At 51.9% G+C, this 18,272-nt stretch overlaps 1 protein-coding gene across 2 annotated transcripts; it reads left to right on the top strand.

The window, feature by feature from the left end:
- The first annotated feature begins 3,979 nt into the window (after positions 1 to 3,979).
- On the top strand, positions 3,980 to 18,033 carry ROBO4 (roundabout, axon guidance receptor, homolog 4 (Drosophila)). 2 transcript variants are annotated; one of them, XM_012001685.1, is made up of 18 exons: positions 3,980 to 4,528; positions 4,960 to 5,289; positions 5,531 to 5,688; positions 5,884 to 6,004; positions 6,293 to 6,420; positions 6,521 to 6,749; positions 7,013 to 7,125; positions 7,835 to 8,003; positions 8,159 to 8,344; positions 8,473 to 8,515; positions 10,448 to 10,584; positions 10,688 to 10,951; positions 14,407 to 14,514; positions 14,745 to 14,886; positions 15,030 to 15,266; positions 15,421 to 15,779; positions 17,005 to 17,211; positions 17,339 to 18,033. In XM_012001685.1, the coding sequence occupies exons 1-18, from the start codon at positions 4,459 to 4,461 to the stop codon at positions 17,359 to 17,361; spliced, it is 3,024 nt and encodes a 1,007-aa protein (XP_011857075.1). In that variant the 5' UTR covers positions 3,980 to 4,458; the 3' UTR covers positions 17,362 to 18,033. The 2 variants fall into 2 exon arrangements, with proteins under 2 accessions (XP_011857075.1, XP_011857076.1); XM_012001686.1 differs by having other exon boundaries at positions 4,320 to 4,528; positions 5,166 to 5,289.
- The last annotated feature ends 239 nt before the right edge of the window (positions 18,034 to 18,272 follow it).

Genomic DNA, 18,272 nt, shown 5'->3' with positions numbered 1-18,272 from the left:
ATCTGCTAATTTCATCTGAAGTGGAATATTTGTACTCCTCAAGACCCAGATATTTCTACTCCTACTTTTATTTTCTAGAGAAACTCTTAAACAGTTATACTAGGGGACATATAAAATAAAGATTCAGAGCAGCACTGTTTATAATAGAAAAAGAAGAAAAAGAACCACTTGATATACCACACATACAAGAAAAAGAACCACTTGGTATACTACAAAGACACTCCTCTGCAAAGAATCATTGCATGTCCTTTCTTCCCAACAGCACCCAATTTTGAGTGAAGCCTCACTTCCCTGGACTGTCCTCGAAATCACCCAATCAAAGCCCAAATCCTAGACTAGGTTCTTTCTAACAGCATTCTTACTGAGACATTCCATAGTTCTCCATGGCATGCACTCTCTCAAGCTACAAGGAGTAAATCAACTTGTTCAACAATAGGTATGTTCCTGATGGTCTTTGACTGGAGGGCATTGACAGGGTGAACACAAAGAACAGTAACTGATCTCCCCTTCTTCCTGGACATGTGAGAAAATGGTTAAATATTGATGTCAGCACTCCTTGAAATCTCCAACTGGGCAATGTTTAAGCTAGGTGTGACCCATAGTCATTGGTGTCGAGAAAGTTGAGAAAATGTAGTATGAGCCATAGTCACTGGTGTCAAGAAAGTTGTGAAAATGTAGGACTGAGAGTATTCAATGTGATTTTAGATTCCAGGCACCTAAAATCACCCATGATGTTGATGGGACCAGAAACTAGGGAATAGAAGTTGTAGAGTGAAGTGGCCTTAGGGCGAGTTTTCCAGCCAGCTAAGAGGAAGTCATTACTGTCTTCTCTCTTGACTCAATTTCCCTCCAGCTGTTGGCATCTTGGAACAAACATGAGAATTTATAGATTGAGACCAAGCAGACTCAAGCAAAGAAGGGGAAAAAACAAGAAGGCAAAAAGTGTGAGTCTCAAATCCACAAAGAATATCAAGGGGTAGCTGGTATTGGCTATGGCTGTGTTGGTCAGGCATGCTGATCCCAGAACACTCAAAGGACAACTCACACCTATCTAGTGTTTTCAAAGAACTTCCATGTCTACTGTCTGTAAACCTCATGCAGACATTTTACAGATGAGGGAAGTGGGACTCAGAGAGGTTATGTGACGTACTCAAGATCTCTCTGCCAATAAGAGGTGGAAGCAGGATCTCAACCTCAGTGTAACTGACTCCAAATCCCACCTGAGTTTATCCCTTTTTCTCCACCAGCTTGGCCAGCGGGAGTCTCAGATTGCATCTTCGGAGATCACAGAGCAGAAAGCCAAAGAAGCCAGGAGCCGGAGATTGAAGAGAAGTTTCCTCTGGAGGTTTGCTCAGAAGGGCACTTGGTACTTCCCCTCTCTTCTCCCTCTTACAAGCAATGCAGGGGGAGTTAGAAAACACAAAACACTGGAACTAGGGGTGAAGGAAGGCACTGCTTAAGCTGGTCACCGGGACTGCACATCACCAGAGCCCCAGAACAGAGTTTCCCTGAAAAAGCAATTGGAGGCGGCTCCCACCAAGCCACATCATCCCCATGACTCATGCAGTCGGCTCTTCCTCAGTTTGTGGAAATGAGACAATGAGGATGCGGATGCGCCGGGTTGCTGGAAATGAGCCGGGCAGTCTCTGGGAGCCATCCAGACATACCCTACTGTTGGGAAGTCCCCTCGGCCACCACCGCATGTCACTCTGAGTGCCCTGGAGAAAAAGTTCTAGTGTCCTGCAGGAACAACTGAGGAATCTGCCCCTCCTATCACCTTCAGGTGTTAGCACCTAGCTCTCCAGAACCTGGGAGTAGGGCAAGGCTGTGCTGAAGGTGATCTCCAGGCACCGGGCGTGTGTCCGTGGGGCAGGGGCCATTCCTCAGGCTGCAGGAGCCTCTGGGGCTCTGTCCCTGCGGTGCACACAGGCCGTCTCACCTCTCCTTTCTCACCCTGCTGAGGACAGGGCTAGTGATGGATTGGAATTCCTTTGAAACTTGCCTTATTTTCCCCTGAGGGAAACCTACCATCTTTCTGCATTGTGAAGACTGGAGTAAAATCTAGTTGGCATTAAAGCGTTAGCGAGCCTTAATTAGTCTCCCCAGGTCCAACGTGGAAGCAGAGGAGTCTAAAGGCAGACCGCTGACAGTGACATTCTCGGGGAGCTGGCAGTCAGGGAGTCAGACAGTCTTGGAGACTCTGTACCTGGGAAATCCCAAATTGGCCTTCTGTGCAGTAAATCCTCCAGTCCCACCACATCCTTTCCTGTCTCATCCTCAGCTGACTTCAGTGTCCATATGAATCTCCCCTTCATCACTCTGCCCTCACAGATCCTGGACCCCATAAACTTGACTCCATTCTGCCTGCCCCAAAATAAATACACAATGTTGACTCAGCTTTGTGGATCACTCTTAATGCGCCAGCCACTGGATGCCAGTGGTTCTGTGCTTTATGTGTCTCATTACTTTATTCCTCAAGGTAGGAACTACTATTATTATTTCTATTTTACAGAAAAGGAAACTGACTTGCCCAAGGTCTTCACAGAAGCTTATTTCATCCAACTCTGAGCTGAATATGGACACATCCTGTGGGAATCTCCCAGCTTGTCCCAGAGGCTCTGAGTCCTTCCTGTCTCCCACTCTACCCCACCCCCTGGTTCATCTGCTCCTGGGGAAATGGACCAGGGTGTTACAATCCACCCCTGCTCCACTTCACTCAGCCTCCCCAGCCTGCAGCCTCACTGCCCTCTGTCCTCAGCTTCTTGCTGTGTCCTGAGACTCCTGGGGTTTTCATTCCTCTCTAGCAGGTGGCAAATGGATAAGGATTGGGATCCAAGGATAAGATTTAAATAGAGGATTAAGGCTCTGATTGGAGTTATGATTAGTGTAAGGACACACCCACAGAATTTGGGATAGGAATTGGGTCCAGAGAACAAAAACTGGGATTTCAGAATTAGAGGTGTTAAGGGTAGTGACATTCTGTTCCCTGGCCCCAATTCCTATCCTTCCAGCTCTGCCACCCTATGACTTTCACTCTGCCTATTCTTTAGCCTCTGCGAACGCCCCAGTTTGTAGAGACCATGGTGTTTCCTTGCTCCGATTCTATCTTTGTCAGTCTTGGTCTGAGTTTGAGAGGAAAGAGGAGTGAAGGAGCCTTCTACTTGACAGGCTGTTAAGCTGTGGCTGGCACTGAAGCCAGGATGGGAATGGGGAGGGGGGAAGGGAGGGCGTCAGCTGGGTTAGGGGCCCTGCAGAGAAGCCAGCCAGGAACAATTGGGAACAAAGGCTGGATACTCTTCCGCTGAGCCCCAGAGCCTGGCCTTGGCCTTCCGGGAACAGCTCCAGGAAATGGCTGAGATTCCAGATTTGGAAGGAAGAGACCGGTAAACACGAGCTGGGATCTGAGAGGGGAGTGTGGCCTCTGTCTAGGTTGTGGGTGAAAGGGGGCAGCGGGCAAGAGCCGACATTGTAGGCTCAAAAGCTGCAAGGCCTGCCTGCTACAGACATGGACACAGGCTCTTGGGACTGGAAAGACTCTTAAAAGGTCTTTTACTCCAACCGCCTTTCCAGGGCCTGAAAAATACTCCTGCCGAGGATCCTCCAATAATAGTTTCAGTGATAAGATGGGCCTAAAAACAAATACACAATGTTGGCTCAGCTTTATGGATCACTCTTATTGCGTCAGGCACCAGATGCCGGTGGTTTTATCCTTTATGTGTTTCATCATTACTTTATCCCACAAAGTAGGAACTACTATTATTATTTCCATTTTACAGAGAAGGAAACTGACTTGCCCAAGGTCTCCAGAGAAGCTTATTTCATCCAACTCTGAGCTGAATATGGACACATCCTGTGGGAATCTCCCAGCTTGTCCCCGAGGCTCTGAGTCCTTCCTGTCTCCCACTCTACCCCACCCCCTGGCTCATCTGCCCCTGGGGAAATGGACCAGGGTGTTACAATCCACCCCTGCTCCACTTCACTCAGCCTCTCCAGCCTGCAGCCCCACTGCCCTCTGTCCTCAGCTTCTTGCTGTGTCCTGAGACTCCTGGGGTTTTCATTCCTCTCTAGCAGGTGGCAAAAGGTTAAGGATTGGGATCCGGGGATAAGATTTAAATAGAGGATTAAGGCTCTGATTGGAGTTATGGTTAGTGTAAAGATACCCTGTAAGAAATCCCCGACTAGATCATGAGATAAAGCTTAGCGCTGAAGTTAGGGTCAGAGGTTACAGCTAAAGGGTCGAGGTCAGAGAGTTTCTCGCCTCTGGTCTCCTCCCAGTTCTCCAAGGCACTGAGGGCCAGGCAGGAAGCATCGGTTTCCTCAAAGCCGCTTCCCTCCTGGGGCAGAGTCTCGGTCACAAACAACCACCACCAGCCCACCCCGCCCCTCCTTCCCTCTTCGCTGTGAGCTCAGAGCAGCAGGACAAAGTGCTCGGGACAAGGACAGAAAGCTGAGGTAGCCATGGGCTCTGGAAGAGAAAGCCTCTGGGGGGGCCAGGCTTCCCGGCCTCTGCTGCTCCTGCTCATCATGGGTGAGTTGCTCTCCCTCTCCTGGCCCATGCTCCCTCCATCCAAGGCCTGCTCAGGGCAGAAGAGGCCTGCTGACTGCTTGCTTCCCTTTTGCAGTGGGGGGACCAGAGATGAGAATGATGATGACGATGATGATGATGATGATGATTAATGTGTGTAAGTGTATGTGTGTTTGTGCGTGTGCGCACACGCCAGAGATAGATAGAGAGAGAGAGAGAGAGAGAGAGAACATACTATGCAAGCCCTGGCCTGGATGCTGTGCATACTGGCCCTCTCTCCTACCAGCCAGCTCGTTCTTTGAGGGGCAGCCTTCAGTAGTTCAGAGTACAGGTCATCTGGCAAACTCGCATACAAGAGAAGACAGATGAGGGGGTGCCAGGAATTTGGGGTGTTGCTGGTGATCAGACTGGGCTCTGCTCCCTTTCCCTCCCAGGAGGCATGGCTCAGGACTCCCCGCCCCAGATCCTAGTCCACCCGCAGGACCAGCTGTTCCAGGGCCCTGGCCCTGCCAGGATGAGCTGCCGAGCCTCGGGCCAGCCACCTCCCACCATCCGCTGGCTGCTGAATGGGCAGCCCCTGAGCATGGTGCCCCCAGACCCACACCACCTCCTGCCTGATGGGACCCTTCTGCTGCTGCAGCCCCCTGCCCGGGGACATGCCCACGATGGCCAGGCCCTGTCCACAGACCTTGGTGTCTACACATGTGAGGCCAGCAACCGGCTGGGCACAGCAGTCAGCAGAGGCGCTCGGCTCTCTGTGGCTGGTGAGGTCTGGGAGGGGAGCTTCAGGGTGGGGCAAACCTGGGTGGAGACATATGAATTGAATGTTCAAGGGAACATCTGAGAGCAGAGGCCCGGGCTGCAAGGCTTGGGAGGGCAAGCTGGGGTGGGGCTGGCCCAAAATGGGAGGCCAGGAAGGTGGGCAAAGCAGAAGGGGGCAAGAGTGATAAGGGAGGGAGAGGAGGCCTGGGCCCTGCTCCCTGTCACCTTCCATCCTCTCCACAGTCCTCCGGGAGGATTTCCAGATCCAGCCTCGGGACATGGTAGCTGTGGTGGGTGAGCAGTTAACTCTGGAATGTGGGCCGCCCTGGGGCCACCCAGAGCCCACAGTCTCATGGTGGAAAGATGGGAAACCCCTGGTCCTCCAGCCCGGAAGGCACACGGTAAGTGTGGCCCCCTCTCCCACACTTCATCCTGGCCTGGGCAGACCTGGGCACACCCTGAGGAACTGACCTGCCCTCCAGCCCCGCATCCTCCAGTAGAATTTGAGGAGGGGAGAGCAGGGGGACCTCAAATCTCCCCCCAGCTCAGAGCCCCTCCCCACGTAGGAGACTTCACAGTGAACCTGGCCCTGACAGGTGTCCGGGGGGTCCCTGCTGATGGCAAGAGCAGAGAAGAGTGATGCAGGGGCCTACATGTGTGTGGCCGCCAACAGTGCAGGACACAGGGAGAGCCGCGCAGCCCGGGTGTCCATCCAGGGTAAGGACAGGGGTCGGCTAAAATCAGGACCAGGCTGCAGGCTCCAGTTAGGGTGGTATGTTCTGGTTTGGGCTGGGGTTAAGGTATGTGGGGTCAGGGTCAAAGTGCTGGGGGTCTCATGTAGTGGGAGGTTCCCCCTGCTAGATAGAGTAGAAATCGGAATGCTCAAGACCTGGAGACTCTGGGAGTTTGGGTTCCCTGGGGTTCCTCCCTGGCTGAGGGATGTTCCACACCTCAGTTCTGTCACTCCGGCCTGTAGGCCCCAGCCCAGCCCCATCCTCCCCCCAGAGCCCCAGGACTACACAGAGCCCGTGGAGCTTTTGGCTGTGCGAATTCAGCTGGAAAATGTGACACTGCTGAACCCGGACCCCACAAAGGGCCCCAAGCCTGGACCGGCTGTGTGGCTCAGCTGGAAGGTAAGGGCCAGGTGCTAAGGGTGAAAGCCAGTCCAGAGCTCAAGAAAGGGCTGTTCCTGAGTTCTCTGACCCCTCGCCCTTCCTCGCAACTCCTTCCCAGGTGAGCGGCCCTGCTGCACCTGCCCAATCTTACACGGCCTTGTTCAGGACCCAGACTGCCCCGGGAGACCAGGGAGCTCCGTGGGCAGAGGAGCTGCTGGCCGGCTGGCAGAGCGCAGAGCTTGGAGGCCTCCACTGGGGCCAAGACTATGAGTTCAAAGTGAGACCATCCTCCGGCCGGGCTCGAGGCCCTGACAGCAACGTGCTGCTCCTGAGGCTGCCGGAAAAAGGTCAGGGCCTGATCCCTTCAGAACCCAACAATATGCCCTCTGGCTCCTTCTTATCTGGGGGCCCCTGGACTGGTCTGCTTCAGTCTTGGGGGGAGATTATGGGTCCTACTCTGAAACTCCCTTCTGCCCTGGCCAGGCCAGCAGAGCTTCGAGAGGCTTCTTGTCTCCTTGGTGGGGTTCTGACTCTGTGTCCCCCATCCCAGCTCCTTTCCCTAGCGTCTTCTCCCTCAGAGCCCCTCATAGCCTCTCTTCCACCCCTCCAGTGCCCAGTGCCCCACCCCAGGAGGTGACCCTAAAACCTGGCAATGGCAGTGTCCTTGTGAGCTGGGTCCCACCACCTGCTGAAAACCACAATGGCATCATCCGTGGCTACCAGGTACCCCCACAAACTGACATAGCCCTTCCTAGTGCTGCCAGGACATCTCTTTTCTCTAGAGTTCTGCATACCCTTGCTCTGTGCACTGAGAAAGGCACCTGGGCAGAGAAGCAAAGAAAACCTTCTTTTGCTGAGCAAGGACCCACTGTGCCAGACCCTGCCAAGCACTTGACCTCCCTGATCCCGTTTCACCTCACAGTCCACCGTGGGGTATTATCCCCAGTGTACAGACATGGAAAGTGGGGCTAAGGCCACAGGAATAAGAAACAGACTAGATCAAACTAGGCTGTGAATAAGGGAGTGGTGCTCAAAGTGTGACTTCTAGAGCAGCAACATCAGCCTCACCCAGGAACTTGTTAGGAACACAAACCCTGAGATCCTTTCTCAGGGCTAATAAATCAGAAACTCAGAGACGGGCCTGGCAAACTATACTTTAGCAGGCCCTCCAGGTGACTTGGAAGGCTGCTGTTGTTTGAAAACTACTATGTTACATGTATTTTAGCAGATTGCTTTTGCCCTTCTTCTGTTCATCTAGAGAGAGGTAGCTCTCACTTGGTTGGGAGAATAGGAGGGGAATAGGAAATTGGGTGCATTCCCCAAGTGGATGGCAGGGCAGAATAACCACATCCCTGGAGTCTGATCTGCAGACAAAGGGCTTAGCTTCTGGGATGGTGCCTGAGGCAGCTGTTCACCTCTTCTTGTGCCTCAGGTCTGGAGCCTGGGCAACACGTCACTGCCCCCAGCCAACTGGACTGTGGTTGGTGAGCAGACCCAGCTGGAAATCGCCACCCGCATGCCAGGCTCCTACTGTGTGCAAGTGGCTGCAGTCACTGGTGCTGGAGCTGGAGAACCCAGTAGCCCTGTCTGCCTCCTTTTAGGTGAGGGCAGTACCCACAGGCCCACCCTACCCTTCAGCCTGCATCCCGCCTTCCTCTCTCCCTGCTCCTGCCTCACACTTCTAGCTCTTCCCCCTTGCCTGCCAGGCCCTCACTGCCTCGACTCCCCCTCCCCCTGAGCTCTGCATCCCATACAGAGCAGGCCATGGAGCGAGCCACCCGAGAACCCAGTGAGCATGGTCCCTGGACCCTGGAGCAGCTGAGGGCCACCTTGAAACGGCCTGAGGTCATTGCCACCTGTGGTGTTGTGCTCTGGCTGCTGCTTCTGGGCACCGCTGTGTGTATCCACCGCCGGCGCCGAGCTGGGGTGCACCTGGGCCCAGGTGAGATTCTAAGGGGTCCCACACATATACAGGCCTCCTCAGCATCCAGTCAGACTGGTGCAGGGGCTTTGGATCTCTGGCCAGGTGATTCAGCCTCTGGATTTAGCCTTCCTCCTGTCTTCTCCCAGGTCTGTACAGATATACCAGTAAGGACGCCATCCTAAAACACAGGTGAGAGGTGAAGGGGGAGGTCTGTAGTAAGGGAGGGTGGCAAGGGACAGTGCAGCTGCAACAGAGAAGAATGGAGGACTAGTCTACCTGCCAGGCAGTCTGGGACTCTCGTACATGAATCTCTCCTGTAATTCCAACTGAGAGTTCGTTTCTCTGTCATTACTATTCCTATCACACCACTTGACAGACCAGTAAACTGAAACTCATAGAACTTGAGTGACTTTACTCAAGGCTGCCCAACTAGAGACTGGCCTTCTGAATCCCCAGTCCAGGGCTTTTATCACCCCACCTCTCCTGCTGCCTAACCCTGCTAGGTGGAGAATAATCAGCATGAGACAACCAGCTCGAATGTCTCATCTTATGTGTGCACCTATGGTCTACCAAGTAGTGCCTTTGCACTCAGTAATTCTCTCACTGAGCCATTGTGCCTGCATCATAATCCATCCACAGCTACAGCAGAGGCTGTTCGGTGCCTACATCATAGATTCTTCCTCACTGTTCTCAAAAACAGGATCTGCCCATAGGCCCTTCTGCTTCCGGTATATTTGGCTGCCAGGACAAGTCTGCAGTTTTGGGACATCATGCTGATAGAGAACACATCCTTCTTGCTCTCATTCTCTGAGTTCTGTACTAAGTAACCGCTTCATCTCTCTGTCTGCTTTCTTGGCTCTTTATTTCATTAGATCTCCTCTGGGAGGCTTCCCACTCCAGGTCTGCATCTATCCACAGAAGTTACTGAGCACCTACTGTGTGCCAGCACATCCAGGCCTAGAGCTGCCATTTCACTGTCAGGTCCTCAGCCCAGAGCAGGGGTCCAAGCCGGCTGGTGTTGTGTTCTGACCTTTTCTGAGTTCACTGTCTTCTTTCTTTCAGCTACCTCCTGGCTTTGTCTGCTCTGCCCTAAGCTTTCTCTGGCTTCCCTGGGAACTCCTGCTCTGTCCTGGAGGGAGATTCCATTCTGATCTGTGGTTCATTCATTCTTTTGGAAGAGCCTCCACCTGCCAGGATCTCTCAGTGTAGGCAGAGACAGGCATGAGGGGATATGAGTGCAATCCCGTACTGGCCACGCAGAAGTGGGTACAAGACACATGGAGGGGGTCAATGTGGAAAAACATAGGAGAAAGAAGATTCCACAGTACCCTGACAGTAAGAAGAGGGTGGAGGGAAAAGCAATGAAGCAGCAAGTAATAGCCAGATATGTCCATAGGGAAAGACAAACCATTTGTTCTAGCTCGGGTATAGGGTGAGAGATGGGTCAGAGCAAAGGATATAGTTAGGGAGTTGGAAACCAGACCAAGGAGAGTCCTGTTAGCCATGCTAGGTACCTGGGCTCTACCGTGGTAAATGAGGGGCCGTTGAAGGTCTTATGCAGAGAAACTCCTTGCTCAGATCCTTGTTGTTGAAGGATCACTCAGGCAGCCAGAGGCCAACATCCATGGAGCAAGCTCCTGCTCTGCCAGCTGAGTAATCTCAGATTTCCCCCATTTAAACTCAGACCATCAGCCTTGAGTGTAGAAGGTCTAATTGTTACCATTTTACAGATGAGAAAACTGAGGCTTAGAGAGGATGTATTTACCCAAGTACAACAGATGTACATACCCAAGCTAAGCTGTGACAGATAGGGATTGTCAAACCAGATTTGTCTTCAGGTCTTCTTTTCACCTCAGCAAACATAGCTGTCTGTCATTACTACCTCCCAGCTCTGGGTGACTTGGATTTCCCCTCATCCAGGAATAGAAGGGTGCTGAGTTTGGGGGATGGGTCAGAGATCTTAAGGAGTCTGTGAAAAGCTGAGAAGCAGTAGTAAGGATAAAGCAGATACCACCAACTCCTTGCCCTCTTCTGCTGCCCTCTGAACAGGAGGTCTTGGCCAATAAGGTTCTCACTTCTCCCTGTCTCTCCCGGCCTCACCCCCTCCCTCCACTGCCCCAGGATGGATCACAGTGACTCCCAGTGGTTGGCAGACACTTGGCGTTCCACCTCTGGCTCTCGGGACTTGAGCAGCAGCAGCAGCCTCAGCAGTAGGCTGGGGGCGGACCCCCGGGACCCGCTAGACTGTCGTCGCTCCTGTGAGCATGCTCAGTGGGGGCAAGGGCCTAGCTGGGGGCAGTGATCCCAGGGATGGAGAGTGGGACATGCTCACCATAATTCCTCCTGTCATTTATATCACAGTGCTCTCCTGGGACTCCCGAAGCCCCGGCGTGCCCCTGCTTCCAGACACCAGCACTTTTTATGGCTCCCTCATCGCTGAGCTGCCCTCCAGTCCCCCAGCCAGGCCAAGTCCCCAGGTCCCAGCTGTCAGGCGCCTACCACCCCAGCTGGCCCGACTCTCCAGCCCCTGTTCCAGCTCAGACAGCCTCTGCAGCCGCAGGGGACTCTCTTCTCCACGCTTGTCTCTGGCCCCTACAGAGGCTTGGAAGGCCAAAAAGAAGCAGGGTAAGGAGAGGGAGAATAGACATAGCCTGAGCTGGTGGTAGAGGGGCCCAGGAGTGGGAATGTGATGGGAATGAGACCTCAAAGCCTGGAGCGAGGTGAACCTCCATACCCTCCTTCCATTCTCCTCTCTAGGTGGACACAAGACCTCTTTCTCCTACCACCAGAGTACTCAGCTAGGGGTGCAATAGCCTCAGCTTTTTGCACTGTCCTCTTGTTTCAGTTTGGCTACACCAGCAGTGAGCCCTAATTCTGCAGTCAATTCAACTCAGCAAACATTTAATAAGCACCACTGCATGCCAGACATGGGGAACACAAGAGACACCAGATACAGCCCTTGACTTCTAAGGGTTCAGGGCCTAACGAAAGTGCTGACTAGCATACAAGTAATGCTAGAGCCTAGAGGAATGTGACCAGTGCTGCCACGAAGCCTCAGGCTCTCATGAGTTCATCTCCTGGTGTACTATATACAGGTGTGCTTGGGCACCGACTTCCAACTCACTTCTTGGAGAGGAATGGGCATTTCCTTTCTGGAGAGGTTTCTCTCCTGACTCCCAGCTGCCTTCTTTGACTTTCCAGACAAAAATAATTATAGCCTCCATTTCTTGATCAATGACTATATACTGGGTGCTTTACTTATATTTGTTACTTCATTTAATCCTCACAATAGATTGGCTGGCTACTATTTCTCTGATTTTACAGACAGGAAGAGGGCCAGAATGATTGAGTTACTAGTTCAAACTTCTGCAAGTAATTAGCTACAGGACTCAAACCTGAAGGCAGGGTAGTCTGCCTCTGAGGGCGATTCTGAGTCTCTCTGGAGCTCCCTCAGGAAATCTGATTCTCTCTTTGAGTATTTTTTCCTATTTCTGGCCTGCAGAACACTGGCCTGCACTCTACCTGCTGTCTTCTTGAGTCTTCTGTACTGATAAGTAAGACGTAACAAATGTTCTACAGCCAAGTCTTTTTTTTTTAAGTGGATTTAATCCAACTTTTAATAAGACAAAGATAGATTAAGATCATTAAGAGCTTGTTCAATATCCAGAATTTTATGACTCTAAATATCAGTGAAGCTGGCATTCTTACCAGCTTTGCCTCAGAGCTATTGGATTATAAATCCTTGGTGGTAATGAAACACCAGATAAAAAGAGGTTGAATAGTCTCATTTGAAAAACAGCCTTCCCACGAAGAACTACACCGACTTTAATGGAATGGATAGCCCCTCATAGAACAGTAATGCTACTGGAAAGAGGTGAGTGGTTTTCTACAGCCAGTTCTTAAGAAGGGTTCCAATTTGGAGATGAAGCTTCCTAGCCTGTGGTTTACTTCACTCCCTGTTTCTCCTCACTCTAGCCCCATCTCACCACTGTCCCCAGGATAGGTCAACCACAGCAACTCCTTGGCTGGTGGACACTAGATATTCTACCTCTACCTCCCAGGACCTCAGCAGCAGCAAGATCATGCTATGGTCTTCTGCAGAGCCATGGAGCTGATTCTACTGCTGTTTCTTCCTCTTCTAAAACTGGCAGCCTCTCCCATTGCCCCCCACTCCCCTTTATCTGCTTGTTCCTTTTTCTTATTATTTGGCCTTAGTTGGGGTTTCTTCTCTAGTGCTGATATCCTCACAATTGCAGCCTCCTGTCTCTCGTCCATCATAACAGGTTCTTAGTTCTGCTCACTTTGCCAGATACATGCACTGAATAACGTCATTCATTCATTATTTTATTCAAACAAATATTTATTGCAATTTGGCCAATGAGTTTCAATCTTTCACCTTGATAACATTTTTCTTGTATAGTTTATTCAATTAGAATTGAAACTAAAGTCCAAGTAACTCCAAGCAATGTAGGAGGATGGCTTTTGTTACCAGGGTCCCTTAGAGGAAGTGAAACAGGCTAGGATAAAAGTGGCCTTTTCCAGGCCTGGCTGTTTTCTTTCCCTTTCCACTCAAACCAGTCAACCAACTTGTGCTCACATTTCTGAGCTTAGTCAAGAAGCCAGGCACTAGACAAGACGAAGCTGATGATAGCAGAGTTGGCGCACCAACCCAGAAGTTGGCTCCCAGGACTACCTGGGTCATATGAAAGCTATAGAAAATCAACAAAAACCAAACAGCCAAAGTACCAAAGGAAACTTTGATGGAGGGAGTCTAGTCATTGATGAGTTTCCATCCCAAAGGATCAGAAGGTCTGGCCACTAGTACATAAATGGGGTCTTGGTCAGTGCCAAAGCCTGGCTCACTTCCTTGCTCTGAAGCTGCCCATAGTGGCCTCCAGATCTCTGATACGAGACTGACTAGATAGCTCTACCCTGAGGGTCCTGCCTAGTCCCTGGTCCACCAAGATGGGAAACCCTTTCCTAGTTGGGCTTCTGGTCATGGGACACTAATCTAAAGGCTGTTTCTTTTCTCCTTTGATGGTCTTCAGGTTCCTGGTCCTGGAAAAATCTCTTTCCTCTATTACCCTATTCCTGTCTGGCTTAAACTTAGATCCCTTTTGCATTCTGGCCTGACCAAGAAGCATGATCACAGGTCACTGCACACAATTGGGGCTGTCTCTTTCATTTCCAGCTTCTCCATTGTGAAAGTTCACTCAGAGCCCTGTCTCTCCACTGCCCATGTGGGCCAGATGACAGCTTCCATCTTGTAGGTGATTCTTCCCACTGTGTGTTTATATCCACATTTCTGGTATCACCCATGCGTTCGTTCTTCCATTCAACAAAAAGTATTGAATAGCTATGGGCAGGGCATTGCCTCCCTGGGAAAGACCAATACCTTTTCCTACTCTGAAGTTCCTCTTCCTACTAGCCAACTGTCTCCTGTCCCAGCCGACATTGTGTGTCGATCCCTGTTTTTGTCTTACTCACTCAGCTCAACCTGACAGTCTACCCCACCTTTCAAGTGAGAGACAGTCGAGTTTCCCAGAGCAGGGCTATCCAGAGCCATGTGAGATACTTGCAATGTGAGAAATGGAAATTCATAGATTCTCTCCAAGAAAAGAAGGAGTATTTTTCTTACTGAGCCAAAATTCATGAGAGTAGCAATGTGAGGGTATAGAGATCAGGAAGATTGGAATGAATACAGTCAAGGAAAAGGAAGTTTTTTTTAAAATATCTATCAAGGCCAAGAACTTGCACAATCTGTTTTACTTAATTGTCAAGACCATCATTCAAAGTGGTTGTTTACACATGAAACTGGGGCTCAGAAAGGTACATGGACCGTGCTGAGGTCACACAGCTGAGCTGGGCAGGTCTTTTGACTCCAAGCCTAGTGCTCCTTCTACCCTATCACAGCTGCTGGATGAAGATGGGGGTGTGGAAGGGATTCAGGGGGGTTTCCCTCTCTTTTCTCTGGGTTCCGGGTCCTGCAGGCTGAATTGAATAAGACTGAAGATGGAGACAGCAGCTGGGATCTGAAAGGTCCATCCTGGGCCCCGCAACCACCAACTCTTTCTTTGCAGAGCTGCAGCATGTCAACAGTTCCCCACTGCTCCGGGGCAGCCAACCCTTGGAGCTCCGGGCCTGTGAGTTGGGGAACAGAGGTTCCAAGAACCTTTCCCAAAGCCCAGGTGAGAGAAGGTCCCTGAAATGGAAGTGAAGGGGCGAGATAGGGTGTAGGGGTGCAGGGGCTCACCAGCCCAGGCCCCTCCCACAGGCTCATCCTCCTTTCCCTGAGGAGGCTGATGAGGGTTGGATGGAGTAGGGGACAGGTAGCTAAGGGGGCTGGTGGGGGGGTCGGCAGGCTGAGCTCCAGAGCAGATGGAGATGCCAGTTCTCACACCAAGCTTCTATTCCCCAGGAGCTGTGCCCCAAGCTCTGGTTGCTTGGCGGGCCCTGGGACCGAAACTCCTCAGCTCCTCAAATGAGCTGGTTACTCGTCCTCTCCCTCCAGCACCCCTCTCTCCTCATGAAACTCCCCCAACTCAGAGTCAACAGACCCAGTAAGAGGGTATGGGGTCCGGAAGCAGGGCTGGGAGAGAGGGGGTGTGGGAGTGTGTACTGGGATTGGACAGGCTGGGGAAGGGGAGAAAGGACTTGAAGAGCTGTATTAACCACTGTGCCGTCACTCTCTCACCCTGATCAGGCCTCCGGTGGCACCACAGGCTCCCTCCTCCATCCTACTGGCAACAGCCCCCATTCCCATCCTTAGCCCCTGCAGTCCCCCTAGCCCTCAGGCCTCTTCCCTCTCTGGCCCCAGCCCAGCTTCCAGTCACCTGTCCAGCTCTTCACTGTCATCCCTGGGGGAGGATCAAGACAGCGTGCTGACCCCTGAGGAAGTAGCCCTGTGTTTGGAACTCAGTGAGGGTGAGGAGACTCCCAGGTGAGTGGCTTGAGAGATAGCCAAAGAACTACAGAAAAGCTACGGGAGCACGCGCCTCTCCACCCATTCCGCCCTCCCTCAACTGGGGCTTTTCTGCTACTACAACCCCCATTCCACCCAAACCATTGCTGTCTCCCCTTTTGCCTCTCCCTAGGAACAGCGTCTCTCCCATGCCAAGAGCTCCTTCACCCCCCACCACCTATGGGTATATCAGCACCCCAACAGCCTCAGAGTTCACGGGCATGGACAGGACCGGAGGAGGAGTGGGGTCCGAGGGGGGAGTCCTGCTGTGCCCACCTCGGCCCTGCCTCACCCCCACCCCCAGCGAGGGCTCCTTAGCCAATGGTTGGGGCTCAGCCTCTGAGGACAATGCTGCCAGCGCCAGAGCCAGCCTTGTCAGCTCCTCTGATGGCTCCTTCCTCGCTGATGCCCACTTTGCCCGGGCCCTGGCAGTGGCAGTGGATAGCTTTGGTTTTGGTCTAGAGCCCAGGGAGGCAGACTGCGTCTTCACAGGTAGGTGAGGTCTCCCCATCTTACTCCTCACTCATGCCCCTCGCCTTTCTAACAACCATCATAATGTCATCATTGTTAAAACAACTAGTTTTATTGAACGATTATTGTATCTCAGGTACTATGATAAGTGCTTTGCATACATTTAATATTGAAAGTCTATGTGGAATATTCTTTATCCCTCTTATCCCAATGAGGAAACGTTAAGTCAGATAGTTTTATTAGTTTGCTCAAGGTCACCCACAGAACAAGGACAAATTGTCCAATTCGTTTGTTTGTTTGTTTTTGTTTTGTTTCGTTTTGTTTGTTTGTTTGTTTGTTTTGCCCAGGCAGTGGCATGATCTGAGGTCACTGCAACCTCCGCCTCCCAGGTTCAAGAGATTCTCCTGCCTCAGCCTCCCGAGTAGCTGGGATTACAGGCACCTGCCACGCCCAGCTAATTTTTTTTGTACTTTCAGTAGAGACGGGGTTACATGTTGGCCAGGCTGGTTTTGAACTCCTGACCTCAAGTGATCTGCCCACCTCAGCTTCCCAAAGTGTTGGGATTATAGGCGTGAACCGCTGAGCCTGGCCTAAATTGTCCAGTTCTAAAGGCAGCCAACTGTAGGTCCATTTTCCTGCCTCTAGGACTCCCCTCTTACCCTGACTTGAGTCTCCACGAAAGGTTGCTCCATCCTCTTCCAATTCCATCCTCCTGCCCTGTCAGTGGCTGGGGCTGAGGAGCCACTGGGCTCACCCCTGACATTCCCAGCAGAGTGGGACCTTTATCTCCATGTCAGTAGAAGGTAGTGCAGGGTCCTGGCTGCTTTGGTGTCCCTTCCCCACATGCACCATCAGATCCCCCATCCCCATTTTACTAACCCTAACTCTACCCTTTGCCCCCAGGAAAAACAACCAGGATTGTGCTAAATGGGAGGGCAAGGATTATCCAGGACAGAGGTGCCCATGGTGGCAGAAGAAGAATGCCCAGGGAATGGGGATGTGCAAGGAGAGTGCAGATAGAAGGCCAGAGCTGGGCTGGGAGGAAACAGTTCAATCACTTCTCCCTAAAGAAACAAATGGATCAAGCCCTTGGGGATGTGGCCTCTGGGACTGATGGGCTGAGTTGGGGCTAGGTTATGTTTAGGGCTGGGTACATGCCCTGAGCTGGTCCTAAGCTTCCTGTACTAAACTGGCCCCTAGGGGCTGAAGGTCAACCCCCCACAGACACCTCTACCCTCCCTGACAGATGCCTCATCACCTCCCTCCCCAAGGGATGACATCTTCCTGACCCCCAACCTCTCCCTGCCCCTGTGGGAGTGGAGGCCAGACTGGTTGGAAGACATGGAGGTCAACCACACCCAGCTGCTGGGAAGGGGGATGCCTCCCTGGTCCCCTGACTCTCAGATCTCTTCCCAGAGAAGTCAGCTCCACTGTCCTGTGCCCAAGGCTGGTGGTGAGTGTCTGTCTTCCTGGCTAATGTGTCCATCTTGACCAGAGGGCCTCTGGGAAGAAGCCAGGAGGAAGCCTGTCATTGGGGAAGGGAGATAAGGAGCAGGGAAGATAACTCCACTGTCCTTCAGCTTCTCCTGTAGATTACTCCTGAACTGTGTCCCTGAGACTGCCCAGACGGGAATCAGAACCACTTCTCCTGTCCACCCACAAGACCTGGGCTGTGGTGTGTGGGTCTTGGCCTGTGTTTCTCCGCAGTTGGGGTCCACCTTCCCAAGCCTCTGGACACTTCTCCCTCCAGGATTGTGAAAACAAGTGAAAACAAAATTAGAGCAAAGCTGACCTGGAGCCCTCAGGGGGCAAAACATCATCTCCACCTGACTCCTAGCCACTGCTTTCTCCTCTGTGCCATCCACTCCCACTACCAGGTTGCTTTGGCCTGAAGAACAGCCCAGTCTCCTGCTGTCCCCACCCATTTGGATCATAGGAAGTAGAGGAGCCAGAGGTGCCTTCATGGAGAACAACAGTGGCTGCTGGGAGAGGGCTGTGGAGGAAGGAGCTTCTCGGAGCCCCCTCTCAGCCTTACCTGGGCCCCTCCTCTAGAGAAGCGCTCAACTCTCTCCCAACTTCACCATGTAAAGAAAATAATTATGAAAGCCACTGAGGCACTGAGGCCCTACCTCATGCCAAGCAACGGGTTCAAGGCTGGGTCTAGGGAGGATGCTGAAGGAAGGGAGGTGTGAGACCATAGGTCCAAAGCACCGTCCTTGTACTGTTGTCACTATGAGCTTAAGAAATTTGATATCATAAAATGGTCAAGACTTGAGTTCTGTGAGATCATTCCTCGGAGCACCATTTTTAAGGGAGCAACTGGAGAGATGGCAAGAGTTTCCTGCGTTAGGTAGGGCTCAGGCATTCATTTACACTCAGGGAGAACACATTTCTGTTCTGCAATTAAAGGAAGAATGAGGTTCCTCCACCAAATTTTAAGCAGAATATAGGAAGGGCAGGGGTGGGGAGTTTCAGGGTCTGCTGGTCCTGGCAACTTATATTACCGCCAGGTCC

This window comes from Mandrillus leucophaeus, unplaced genomic scaffold, assembly GCF_000951045.1.
Source record: "Mandrillus leucophaeus isolate KB7577 unplaced genomic scaffold, Mleu.le_1.0 Scaffold669, whole genome shotgun sequence".
NCBI lineage: Eukaryota > Metazoa > Chordata > Mammalia > Primates > Cercopithecidae > Mandrillus > Mandrillus leucophaeus.
Note: the sequence above shows the minus strand (reverse complement) of the source record. Positions and strands in the feature narration are given on the sequence as shown.

Coding starts and splice junctions, on each gene's coding strand:
- ROBO4 (XM_012001685.1), top strand. CDS start 4,459: ATGGGCTCTGGAAGAGAAAGCCTCTGGGGGGGCCAGGCTTCCCGGCCT. Junction 8,345..8,472: donor TGGGGTGCACCTGGGCCCAG/GTGAGATTCTAA, acceptor GTCTTCTCCCAG/GTCTGTACAGATATACCAGT. Junction 15,267..15,420: donor GAGGGTGAGGAGACTCCCAG/GTGAGTGGCTTG, acceptor GCCTCTCCCTAG/GAACAGCGTCTCTCCCATGC.